Below are 12,106 nucleotides of genomic sequence, written 5' to 3'. Positions count from 1 at the left end.
AGTTTGTACTGCTGTTAACTTTACAGCTGGGATTGATTCATAATAGTAAGGCACGACATATAAAACTTCTCCTAAAATCACAACAACAACAACAATAATAATACTAATAATAATAATAATAATGATCTATATCGCAGTTAAACATGTTGTGTGTGTGTGTGTGTGTGTGTGTGTGTGTGTGTGTGTGTGTGTGTGTGTGTGTGTGTGTGTGTGTGTGTGAGAGCGAAATAGAGAGAAAGAAAGAGAGAGAGTGTGTGTGTGAGTGACCTAACGAGGTTGTGTTTTCAGCATAAGTTACCACGGTGATTTAGACAGATAGGTAGAACGCCATGTTCTTACTTTGAGCGCTACGTAGTTCGCTGCCTGATTAATCTCACCTCGTAGTACAACCCTTTATGGGTACAAGCTAACCGTTAACTATCAGCCCACATACCGTAGCTAACTAAGGTAGTCTAATGTCTAGGGATTTTGAAATCTGATACATTTCCTGGTGACTATGTTTCTTTGCGTCCCACAACATTTTTCTACATTTCTGGTGTAAACAGCGTTTTCCTGCGTTTACCTTAAAGGTATCTTACCACAAACATCACCGCAATGTTGACAGCTCGAAGCCCCATGTCTCCATAACCACCGCTGACAACAACCACTGCAGACATGCGCAGTCGTGAACGTCGCAGTCTAAATGTATTGTGGTCAGTGTAGTTTTATCAGCAGCATTGGCTAGCGACGTTTATCATTTTAATTCGTCTTTTGCACGTTCTTTTGTATGTTTTTTGTGCGTATTTGGATACGGTAGGAATTTCAATAAATTCATAAACGTTTTGTATTGTGCTTCAGAACAGCAATAATACGGCAACAATAATAAAGGAAGTTTGATCTCACCTTCAGAATAAAGGCATAAAGTAGCAGTAGCTTCAAGATTTGTTTTTCAATTATCTTAGCAATAACATGACGACAGCAAAGGCAATAAAATGCAAAAGAGACTAAAACACTAACTCTTTGCTTAATTCCTTAAAGCTACATTTTGATACATTTACTAGAGTTTCGTACACACGCCCATACGTGTATTTCTTTTAAATGATATTCACTTAGTTTGAAAATTTTAAACGGAAGTTGTGAGCTTTAGCACACTTGCATCAATCTAGCAGCATGGATGACACGAAGAAATGGCCAGAAGTAGAAAAAGCAGCGACAGAGAAGAGGCGTGAGTTGGTTTTACAGGGGCCCGCTGTTGATAAGAGAATTTCCTCAAACGGGGGACTCGACTCCTCCATCTACTCTCTGACACTACTGAATTATCTGGAAGTTAGCCAGTGCCCCAGTCTGACAGAGATCCACGAGGATATCCGGCATCTGACAAACCTCCAGAGTCTCATCCTGTGCAGAAACAAGCTCGCATCCATCCCTAATGTCATCGGCAACCTCAAGTCTCTAAAGGTCCTAGACCTGTCAGTCAACAACCTTACAGTCTTACCAGAGGGGGTCACCCAGTTAAGGGAGCTGAACACGCTCAATGTGAGCTGTAACAACCTGGAGGTCCTGCCTGAGGGACTCTCTCAGTGCACCAAGCTCTCCTCCATCAACATCTCCAAGAATCGCGTCATCGGGTTTCCTGCTGACTTTTACTCTGAGAAACTGGACCTGCTCAGCACCGTGGTGGCCTCTGACAACTTAATTGAAGAGCTGAGTGGAGAGATTCACAAACTAGCTGCTCTGAAGGTGAACTCCATTCACAAAAATGTTGTTTTCCACCAATCAACAAGTGTAAACCTGCCTTAATTTTATTTTGCTCGACACATGGCTCACCACAATATGAGCCATGTTCACCAGGGCAGGAAAGCTCTTAACATATGATTTAAGATGGCTTTCACTTTTTGCTAATATTATATGCTGGATAAACTGTCACATTTTTAAACATGCTTTGTAAATAGAAGGTCCTATATGTGTGCCCGCTTGGTTGCTGTAAAAGCTTAAATTATGTACACTTAAACTTCAGGGTACTTTTTTAGAGTGTGAGACTCCTGTGACACTATGCCCTTGTTTTTGTCTTCCTCTGGCCCATCTTTGCAGGTCCTGGATCTCTCCAATAATAAGCTGAGAGAGATTCCCTCCGATCTGAGTGACTGCCCCAAGCTGAAGGAAATCAGCTTCAAAGGCAACAAGCTGAATGACAAGCGTCTGGAGAAGATGGTCAACGGGTGCCAAACCAAGTCGATCCTCGATTACCTGAGAGGAAAAGGAAGAGGCAAACAAGGGGAAGATAAAGGTGATGCTGACGGAGGACGCAGCACAGACAAGAAAAAAAGGCAGCAGCAGAGGAAGAAGAAGGAGAAGGCATCAGATGAGCAGGATGAGGTGGAAGAGCTGAACAAGATGGTGGTGAGGGTTCTCCATGTTTCAGATGCTCCTACGGCACTTACAGTCAAAGTGAGTGCAGAGGTGAAAGATGTGAGACCCTACCTGGTGTGCTGCATAGTCAGAGGTATGAACCTAAAGTCTGGGAATGCTCTCAAACGGTTTCTGATGGCTCAGGTAAGATCCAAAACCTCACTATGATATTAATTCGGCATCACATCTGACATACCCAAATATGTGTTATAGAGTCCATAAAGAATAGCTTTTTGTTTTTCCAGACAAAACTTCACGATGACTTGTGTGGTAAGAGGACCATAGCAACCATTGCAACTCATGATGTGCAGCAGCTCAAAAGTCCCCTTATGTATGATGTCAAACAACCTACCCAGCTCAAGGTACAAATGACAGAGAAGTCTTGTTTGTTAAACACTCTTTAAAAAAAAAGACTCCTAATTTCACATGTTTATTCACCATTAGATTGTTGCGCTGGGTCGGAAGGAGATGACCGCCGTCGAGCTTATAAGGCATCTTCATCTAGAGGCTGAAGAGCTGAGGAAGCAGAAGAAGAGGCAGAATGTTACAGGCCTCCACAAGTCAGTACTGCATGTGACCTTTCCACACAGCACAAGCTTTGTTAACACTGGGTCAAAGATCTCCATTAGTCAGCCTCATAAAACCTTTGTGTTCAAGGCTCGAACCAATTTTAAGGACAAAAAACAATTTATGTAAAAAAATCCAAGGGACTGTTTAGATTAGAGGTGTGCGAGATGTTTAAACACATGAGGGCAGCAGAGGTGTGTCAGACCACAGAATTGGTTTGAGTATTTTGGCCTTGAGCACTAAGTATTGTTCTGTTTAAAAAAAAGTCAGGGGCAGTGCCAAGACTTCGGCTGAGGTTTCAGAAATAAATACCAGAACACCTAAAAATGAGTTTTAAGTTCTGCAAGGTTAATGGTTTTAATTGCAGACAAACCTCTCGCCTATTCTGTTGTCTCTGTCACCAGCCAAACAGTTTTTTGTTCTTTTTGTGTTGTTTTTAAAGATACCTCCAGCTTCTGCAAGGAAAGCCACTCTATCCATGTCTAGTAGATGCAGAAGGTGACGTGATTTCATTCCCACCAATCACCAACAGTGAGAAAACCAAGGTGTGTACATGTGGATATTCTCCCTATCTTATATTAGTCATTTACATTAATATTTACATTACTTTTACAGAATACAATGGATTTGATTTTTAGAGAAATAACAAGTCAGCTTGCATTCTGTCCTGATTTAACGAGACAGAATTAAAGCTCATCAGAGGTGCTTATCAGCTGATGTTCTGTGCATCATTGTGCTGTTTTTATGTCTTTTCGTGATCTGACGGAAATAATTACATGAGCTTTACTGTACAGATCAAGAAGACGACCAAAGAGTTGTTCGTGGAGGTCACGAGTGCGACCAGCCTGCAGACCTGTAAAGATGTTATGGATGCTCTGATTGTAGTAAGTGCACTGCCTTTTCTTTAGTGAATGATAATTTATCTCTGTATCACAACACGAGACAGGGATGCACAGTTCTGACTGTAATACTTGTTAGAGAGACCCTGAAGGAAAAACAGTGTCCTGAGGGTAGCAAGAGGAAACTCATTCAAGGTTCAGTTCTAAGTAAATTTAAGGGGAATGTTTTTGAGCAAGTGAAAGCCTCAGTCATGGTAATGTGCTTGGTAGTTAATGGAAAACCTTTTAGTAGACTGACACTGTGAGGGTAATGCCTCCGGTAAGGCCGGAATGGGGATTGATGATGGTACACACGTCTGGTTTAGGAAATCTGTTTAACAGAATCAGTTTTTTTGCAGTTTGCAAAGTCCACTAATTTTTTCTCCTGAGTGGTATTTCTAGGCCGTTAACACCTTGTCATGAGCAGTACTGTTTGGAGGAAATGAAGAAAGTTGAAGAAGAGAGCTCAGAAAGGTGTTGCAACCTGTGAGCAGTGTACTGGTGGTGGTCAGAGGGCCCGGTGGCGCCAGTGTCCGGCAGCCTCGCCTCTGTCAGTGCGCCCCAGGGTGGCTGTGGCTACAATGTAGCTGCCATCACCAGTGTGTGAATGTGTGTGTGTGAATGGGTGGATGACTGGATATGTAAAGCGCTTTGGGGTCCTTAGGGACTAGTAAAGCGCTATATAAATACAGACCATTTACAAAGCCAGACTTTCTTAATTGTAGAACTGCTTAAATACAAAAAGGAGTCAGTGCTGTGACTTGAAGTGCTTTAAATTCCTAGCAGAGGTTTTTGAGTAGAATGAATCAAAGAAAACAGAGACGATCAGTGACATTAAGAAGTACCTTTACTTCTGTGTGTGTGTGTGTGTGTGTGTGTGTGTGTGTGTGTGTGTGTGTGTGTGTGTGTGTGTGTGTCTGTGGAGCAGTTTTGTAGTGTTACACAGTATTTGCACCTTATAATTGGCGTTTTCTTACTACACACCTCGCAGAAGAATTGAAATTTTCCATCCTTAGGCTGATTATTTATTGTAAAGGCATTATAAAAAAATTATTAAAGGAGAAATTTTCGGTGAGTGTTATGCAGCGCATCAAGTTCCAGCCTTTTTCCAAAATGGACAAATTAATTTTCTTTATATAAAAATGGCAAACTGAAAAAAAAAATGGTTGAAGTCCTTGCAAATCTTTTGAAAGTAAAAAAACCAAACAAAAATCTAACGTGTATAAAAGAATTCACAGCCTCTTCTCAATACTTTGTTGAAGCACCTTTGGCAGAAATTACAGCCTCAAGTCTTTCTGAGTATGATGCTACAAGTTTAGCATACCTGTAGTTTTTCTCATTATTCTTTGGGGAAACCTCTCAAGCTCCATCAGGGTTCAATGAGATGTTGAGCGTCATGGCAAAGGCTGTGAATACCAATGTGTTTTTAGTTTTTATAAAGAATTTAAATCCAACCTTTTTCAATTTTACATTATGGGGTATTTTGTATAGACTTTTGAGGTGATCTGATCTCTCTCTGAGGGACTTCTTGGTAAAATAACAATCGAAAAAAATTGCATACACACATTTAACAGGCAGTTCATGTTTCTCTGCAGAAAATGGCAGAGTTGAACAAGTTCACAGCAGAGCATCAGGAAGAGGCGGGGTCAGATGGAGAAGGGGGTGGCCCACCAGTGCCTGCTGACAGCAGCGAGGCATCCAGCCAGCTGATCATCCAGCAGGTGCGAACGGTCGACCAGGACGGGAACCTGAAGGTGGTGTACCCGTCAAAGACAGATCTCTCCAACGACATGAACAACTTGACTATTATTTGGTAACAGTGCATTGGATTAAACCTCATGTTTGTACTCATTCACATGCTACGTGAAGTTATTTTAACAGTTTAAAGGATGGGGCTGTGTGAGCATTGAGGCTCATTTTTATGACTTTGACTTAAACGTGCTTCAAACATACAATAACAATGTCGAACAATGGTTTATTTTGAAAAACTCTGACATTGTTAATACATGTTGCTGATTCATGTAAAGCTTTTTGAACCATAATTACTTTAATAAATCCATTTCCAAATTCAGCGATCATGCTGTGCATCTGAGGCATCATTTTTAAAACGGAGATAGCCATTCATGTGGAAATGGTGGTTGATTTTAACTCGGGGTAGTCACTTTTTATTAGTGGCAGATTTTATTGGCTTTTTTCAGAATTCCTTTAAAAAAAACAACTTTTCAAGTAAGTCATTCCTAAGTAGGTTTTAATAAACTTTATTTCTGATTGTAGATATTGACATTCTTGATTACAGCTGCTCATGCAGAATACAACCCAAACAGGAAAAATAAACCGCATCATTTCCTGTGCAGCAGCACAACATAAAACAAGACTCAAAGCTTTTATAGTATGCAAATTTGCTATGTTTATTGTGTTATGCAGATTGTACAGAGTTGACAAATATTATATATTTCCCAGTGAGAAACCACAAGAATAACAAAGTGTCCTATTCAAAATTTGAATGAGACAGAAATTTTAATCTTATATTTGTGAAAGTAAAGTAAATGCTTGTGACATGAAACTAATATCAGAGACGTTTATGGAGTGATGGTGACAGGATCTGCAAAAGAGTGGAAAACAAAGGTATGGTAAGATTGTTGCCATATTCAGTGTGTATCTTGCATTTCTCCACACCCCGACACAAAAACTCTTTATGGCTAGATTGGCTGTTTGCACTGACAGAGCTAAACAGGTACTTACAATCACAAACGTAAGACACCTCCAGGTACTTGTACGTGCCAAAGCAGGGGTCTCCAAACACTGAGCTGCTGGCGCTGATAGTACAGCTATTTTTCCCGTTACACCTGTAAACGTAGAATGGCATGACTGAAAAGGGCCATTGAGTCACTGATCCCATGGAATACATTACTAAATATGGGCAACATCTAGAATTATTTTCTTTTTTTTAATCCTCGTATATAAAACCTCCACCATCGTGGTTCATTCTTTGCCTTATTTCCTTCCGAAGTGAACAAGGGAACTTGTTTATGCTTCACTCACTGACCTCTCAGCGACTTTGGGAGTGGGGTTTGAGCAGTACACATTTTGAATCTGAGAGTCAGGCCGCCTGAAAGAGCAGGTGGTCTTGTCAAGGCGTCCGTAGTAAGCTCCGTAGACCAATATTACCTGCCCAACATCTATGCCAAAGAAGAGGAAAGAGGCACGGAATGAAAAGTAGCTCATTTGTAGGTTCGTCACATTGTTCCAACACAAATACAAAAAAACATAATCTTACCACAGTACAAATGTGCCAAAGAACCATCACAGGTCACTGTTTGAACTGTTAGAAAAAACCCAACAAAAATAAACATCAATCACATCACACAGACTGGTTAGCAGACTCATGCAGACATGTGACTGACTTGCTGGGAAGCAGGTGTAGTTGGTCTCCAGGTATTTGAAGATGCCGACGCAGGGATCCGAGGTACGAACGACATTTGTGTTTATCTCGCACACCTTCCTGCCATCACACCTTTAGGAATAACAGTGAGTGTTATGTACGTAGTGTATATAACATAAAATATATAGAAAAATACCTGAAGACTCACTGGCAGTTGAGCACTAAAATATAATACCTTCTCTTAAGGATATCCACGGTGCCGATTTGAGAGCACTGTGTATTTTGAAGCTGATTCTGAGGCCTGCCCTCACTGCAGGTCTCACGGTCTTTACGTCCGTACAGTGCAGCCTGCACTATGATCGCTCCATTATCTGTTAAACACCAAGGAATGTCTTTTTGCACCCGAGTACAACTATACTGTATACTTTGTCCTTAAGCCAAGATTATATGCTCAGCCAAAACTGTAAAGCACTTTTCACAGCTTTATGAGCTTTCAACACATTTCTGGAAAAAATGTTACTAAGGCAGTATTTTTAACCTGACATCTTTATCATGTTATAACATTAACATTTTCAGGGTTATTTAAGCTGATGTTTAATGTACAAAACTACAATGCTGGTTGATGAAAAATATTTATGCTTTAAAAATCAAGATGTGCTGTTTGTTGTGGATGCTGACACACAGTCTTGGATATTTTACACATACCACAGCTTAAGTGCTGGACATTGGTTCCATCATCACAGGTCACTGCTGTCTCCGTGGAAACAACTAAAGCAATAAATATGAAAGATTAAGTATATAGATTAAGTATATAGAGAATAAATGCTGCACTATCAGATATTTACCTGATGATGTGAGCAAACAAGCTGTTGCAAGCACTGAAAACAAACATCAGTGTCTATTTTTATTATAAAAGAAAAAATTACACTTTTTAAAGTTTGAAAAATTTCTCTATTATTGCAGAGAAGCATACATTATTTATTAATTTTTTATAATACATAGAACATATTAACAACAATATTAGTTTCTGCAGATTTTATTAAGTAAAGTTTGTAAATTGGTAACAACAGTTTCAAATCAATCAATTCTTCCCTCATTCTTTACTCCATAGGTAGCAAACACTGTAGTTTATTCTGTAATGACTGAAATCATAAAATAAAAAAATTTACCTCCAATGCATCCTAATTTGAATATGAACCCACATAATTGTCACACTGGCAGTGAATCATTTGTATACTCACGCAGTGTGGTGCAGAGTCTGAAGGAGAGCATGGCTGTAGAAGCTCCAGTCTCGAGAGGCTTGCAGAACTGATAGTGGCTGGGACGGTTACGCTGGTATTTATCCTGCTGGCTCAAGAATTGAACAAGATCTCAATCTTGCACAACTACTGGCTCTTACTTCCTGGTGAAAAAATGTGAACATGAGACCAACTCGCATTGTTGTTCAAGTGCAACAAAGGCAATGGACAATGACTTGTTGTCTTTGGGCTGTAATGATGATGATGGTAAGAACTTCACATAATCAAAGTGGTTTTTGTTTTCAAGCCCAACAATGGGCTCATTCATTATTCTTGAAAATGAATCTGTTCCGAACATATTTATTACAGCTGATTCCTGGAAGGAGTATCCATTTCCCTTCAGGTGTGGTTAGATTTCAGGCTTATGGCTTGGTGACACACTTTACTATGTTTACACGAGAGTTTAGGTTTTTAAGAGGTGGCTGTGTAAATTTGTAAAAGGTAAATGAGTCAGAACTTCAGGTGTTTAAAAGCATAGGATAAAATGTGTAAATAGGCGAATGAGGGTTGTAAAAAGCAATTTGAGTGCTCAGAGTAGAAAAGCGCTTTGTAATTAGGTCCATAATTTGTCTGACACATTTTACCTCTCTACACTACTAAAGTGGATTTTAAATCAAACAAAATATACAGCATGTTTTTAGTCCCAGTACTCCTATTTAAACATTTTAATTTATGCCTTTGAACACTTTCTGATTTTCTCACACAGGCTCAGATGGATATGTCAGGACAAATTTGTCTGTTTTTGTTTGCAACTTGAAACAGCATTTGCTTATGAAGCATCTTTGACATTAAGTAGTCACAATAACTTCAGATAGCTCTTTGAGTGGTTACAGTTTATTGTTTTAGTGAACTTCCTGCAGTAACACCTGTTACTGTATTCCTGTCTCCGCCTTCTTAAAGACCCAGAATTACCGCACATCTTGAATTACTGCAGCGAAACTGTACCAGGAAGCGTACATTAAGGATTTTGAACTATGATGTTTAAGTGTTGTCACTGCTGAGGATTCGTGGACACAGATCCTTATTTACTACGCTGCTGTTTACAGTTTAACTTTTCATCAGAACAAGCACTTCTAATTGTACTTTGCTCCTCACTGACAAAACAAGTCCAGTAAATTCACTTTTATCTTTAAGTTTAGGACAGTAATCTGTCTTAATTTATTTTGTTGTTTAGTTAGCATATGGGGAAAAGTCCTGTGGTTATCCATCTGTCCTGTTCGAATAAACCCAAAGTTCAGGAACATCTTCTTTAGATCTGTTCAGTTTTATTCATGTGGCACCACTTAAACAGTCAACAAATTTTGACTCAAATATGTTATATTGTAAGGTAAAGACCCCAAAGAGTTAATCTCAGACAAATGTTCACACAAATGTGAATTACATTCACTTCATTAATGAAGTGAATGCAGTTCAGTAATCAAAGGTGTTTGGCTATAACTGACTACATGTGTATACTGTATCATAAGTGGACAGACATGGATGTAAACCACACCTTAACCATTTGGCTGAGGCAAAACTACCACAAGGCAGTGATTCTAACTAAAAGGTACTCTGGATATTATTAAATGTGAACATATTGTTAAATATGACATTTTTTGTTTGTCAGGTGTCCTGTTTGAAGAAAACACTTGGTAGCCACTTGAATGAATGTAAATAAACACATTTACATGAGGGCAACCTGATTTCAAGGAAATAAAAATGCTCAAATTTTTTATACATTTTTAGACATGAGTTTAAACGGCTGCCATTTTCTTTCTGAGTATTTATTACACGGCGTGCTGAGAGGAAAAGCCTGTTCTAACGTTTGAGTCTAAGGATTATTGTGAGCACCTAACAGCTCTTATTTTCTCTTGAAACTCTTTCATGTGATTCTTGTGTTGGTGGTTAAAGAGGTTTGTCCTGTTTGAGTGGTGGTGGGGACCAGTTTGTGGCATAATTTGGATAGTACAGTTTTCTGGGGCGTGTCAGACTTTTCATAACCAAACCATGTCCATGCAACAGGGGGAGCCCCTCGTTTAACAATAAGGTCCTCGATTTCTTTTGACTGCTCCTTCTGTTTGGAGCTAGCTGGTTCTGCCTCATCCTTGCTGGCCATGCTGGTATTCTCTGTGCCTTCATCTGCGTGGTGACTGTAAGCGCCATTTATAGTTACTTGATGTTTTTATTTGAGGTCATTTGTTTGATGCATATTCTGAAATTTTATGTTTGAGAATAATGTATATCATTTCAGTTTATTTTGAATAGTCTCAACAGAAACTTGAGCTTTATTGTGAAAGGTTTATGTGGAAAATAAACAACACAATGGTTTTACCAGGGGCGATTCTAGGATCAGAGCTTTGGGCGTGCTGAGCACCCAGAGAGTGTGCTTTTGGAAAACATTTAAAGCTGCTGTACAGAATCTTTGAAACAAGCTAGCTTAAAACATTTTTAGAATATAAACAGAGCACCCTGCTTCTCTTTACAGCTCCTCACTCCACCAGGGCACCGTTTGGCACTTTCTGATAGTGTGCAAATGTGATGTATGTACTGCGGCAGTCATACAGACAACTGGATGGTCCAAAAGTTAGCCGACCTATTACTGGCTGAGGTTTTAGTAGAGTTGTGGCTGAACCACATAAAAATATATAATTAATTTTAATCTCCCCGATCAATTATAATGTTATGTTGGAATGTTGTTAAAGAGGGTCAAAAATGTTTCAACCCAGTTTGTTTAGCAGATTCTGTATAGCAGCTTTAATATAGGGAGAACACAACTTCCTGATTGTGTGAGTAAAATCAGGTTTTTTCTCTTTGTCAGTTTAACACTTTCTGTTTTTGCCTGTCACTGTTCCCTGTCTGTTTTCTTACCTGGTTCTTCCTGACCTTGTACTTTCTCCTCACGTTCCCCTCTTTCCTCTCTCCTTCTTTGGACTGACAATCATACACAAATAGATTGTATTCAATTAGATGAAAAATTACATTAATAGGAAAAAATAGTATTAAGATCACTAACAAAAAGTCATCTCTCAGTGTACTTTCAACCAAAAGGCAAATAACCAAACCACATGAACATCTAATAAAAGATAAATATTGAAACACTCATCCAACATTATTCTTGATTGACGGATCATTTGATTTTCCACTTTTACCTGGATGTGGCTCCTTTTTTAGAAAAAACTTCCTTATATCCATTATTAACCTGGCTATCTCTTTGTACACAAACACAAACACACACACAACAGACGTTATAAGGTTAATGGGCATCCAGTCAGTTAGCTAGTTAGTATCCATTTAAAACAGGACAGTGGTAAAAACAGTAGGCTACGGACAATTTTAAGTTTTAGATTTTATATAGGCTGTATACATTTCAATGGGAGCAACAGGACGGTCAAATGTTGCTGATTTTACTACAGAGCAGGACGGATTGTAGGGTAGCAAACATTGTCGGAAAACACGTTTTCAACACTGCAGGTTACCTGGGTGTAATGTTTTCATGGTCTGACTCCTACCTAACTATATGAAGAGTAACTGGAGGTTAAATGTAGCTAGTATGTCCTGTTTTAAGCCAGGCACTTACACCTCCGCTCCACTGTGCCACCATCGCTCTAGCAGCA

At 39.3% G+C, this 12,106-nt stretch overlaps 3 protein-coding genes across 7 annotated transcripts in view; 1 reads left to right on the top strand and 2 right to left on the bottom strand.

The window, feature by feature from the left end:
* cep104 (centrosomal protein 104) overlaps positions 1 to 637 on the bottom strand; it is a 40,009-nt gene extending 39,372 nt beyond the window's left edge. For all 3 annotated transcript variants that reach the window (XM_085393179.1, XM_085393180.1, XM_085393181.1), the window contains exon 1: positions 579 to 637. The gene's annotated coding sequence lies outside the window, so the exon portion shown is untranslated. The remainder of the gene's footprint in view (positions 1 to 578) is intronic.
* Positions 638 to 1,106: 469 nt separating this feature from the next.
* Positions 1,107 to 5,904, top strand: lrrc47 (leucine rich repeat containing 47). Its single transcript, XM_085394192.1, has 7 exons — positions 1,107 to 1,719; positions 2,071 to 2,532; positions 2,634 to 2,750; positions 2,833 to 2,948; positions 3,398 to 3,500; positions 3,750 to 3,839; positions 5,429 to 5,904. The coding sequence occupies exons 1-7, from the start codon at positions 1,150 to 1,152 to the stop codon at positions 5,648 to 5,650; spliced, it is 1,680 nt and encodes a 559-aa protein (XP_085250318.1). The 5' UTR covers positions 1,107 to 1,149; the 3' UTR covers positions 5,651 to 5,904.
* A 311-nt stretch (positions 5,905 to 6,215) lies between these two features.
* Positions 6,216 to 12,106, bottom strand: LOC146644935 (L-rhamnose-binding lectin SML-like). 3 transcript variants are annotated; one of them, XM_085394193.1, is made up of 11 exons: positions 11,969 to 12,106; positions 11,361 to 11,423; positions 8,457 to 8,617; positions 8,061 to 8,093; positions 7,921 to 7,983; positions 7,451 to 7,586; positions 7,238 to 7,347; positions 7,111 to 7,155; positions 6,880 to 7,012; positions 6,576 to 6,679; positions 6,216 to 6,435 (listed from the first exon to the last, which is right to left on the bottom strand). In XM_085394193.1, exons 3-11 carry the CDS (start codon positions 8,485 to 8,487, stop codon positions 6,413 to 6,415), a joined length of 678 nt encoding a protein of 225 aa, XP_085250319.1. In that variant the 5' UTR covers positions 8,488 to 8,617; positions 11,361 to 11,423; positions 11,969 to 12,106; the 3' UTR covers positions 6,216 to 6,412. The 3 variants fall into 3 exon arrangements, with proteins under 3 accessions (XP_085250319.1, XP_085250320.1, XP_085250321.1); XM_085394194.1 differs by having other exon boundaries at positions 12,002 to 12,026; XM_085394195.1 differs by lacking the exon at positions 8,061 to 8,093.

This window comes from Rhamphochromis longiceps, linkage group LG20, assembly GCF_057381845.1.
Source record: "Rhamphochromis longiceps isolate RC_006_pf linkage group LG20, R_longiceps_female_GT1.1, whole genome shotgun sequence".
In the NCBI taxonomy this organism is placed as follows: domain Eukaryota; kingdom Metazoa; phylum Chordata; class Actinopteri; order Cichliformes; family Cichlidae; genus Rhamphochromis; species Rhamphochromis longiceps.
The sequence above is the reverse complement of the archived record's forward strand: the minus strand, read 5'-3'. Positions and strand labels throughout refer to the sequence as shown.

What these genes read in the sequence shown, in the direction of transcription:
- lrrc47 (XM_085394192.1), top strand. Translation starts at nt 1,150, where the DNA reads ATGGATGACACGAAGAAATGGCCAGAAGTAGAAAAAGCAGCGACAGAG. An exon ending in CCAACAGTGAGAAAACCAAG is followed by an intron (nt 3,501 to 3,749) that starts GTGTGTACATGT and finishes TTTACTGTACAG; the next exon opens with ATCAAGAAGACGACCAAAGA. An exon ending in TTATGGATGCTCTGATTGTA is followed by an intron (nt 3,840 to 5,428) that starts GTAAGTGCACTG and finishes GTTTCTCTGCAG; the next exon opens with AAAATGGCAGAGTTGAACAA.
- LOC146644935 (XM_085394193.1), bottom strand. Translation starts at nt 8,487, where the DNA reads ATGCTCTCCTTCAGACTCTGCACCACACTGC. An exon ending in GTGGATATCCTTAAGAGAAG is followed by an intron (nt 7,348 to 7,450) that starts GTATTATATTTT and finishes TTATTCCTAAAG; the next exon opens with GTGTGATGGCAGGAAGGTGT. An exon ending in GGTGTCTTACGTTTGTGATT is followed by an intron (nt 6,436 to 6,575) that starts GTAAGTACCTGT and finishes ACTCTTTTGCAG; the next exon opens with ATCCTGTCACCATCACTCCA.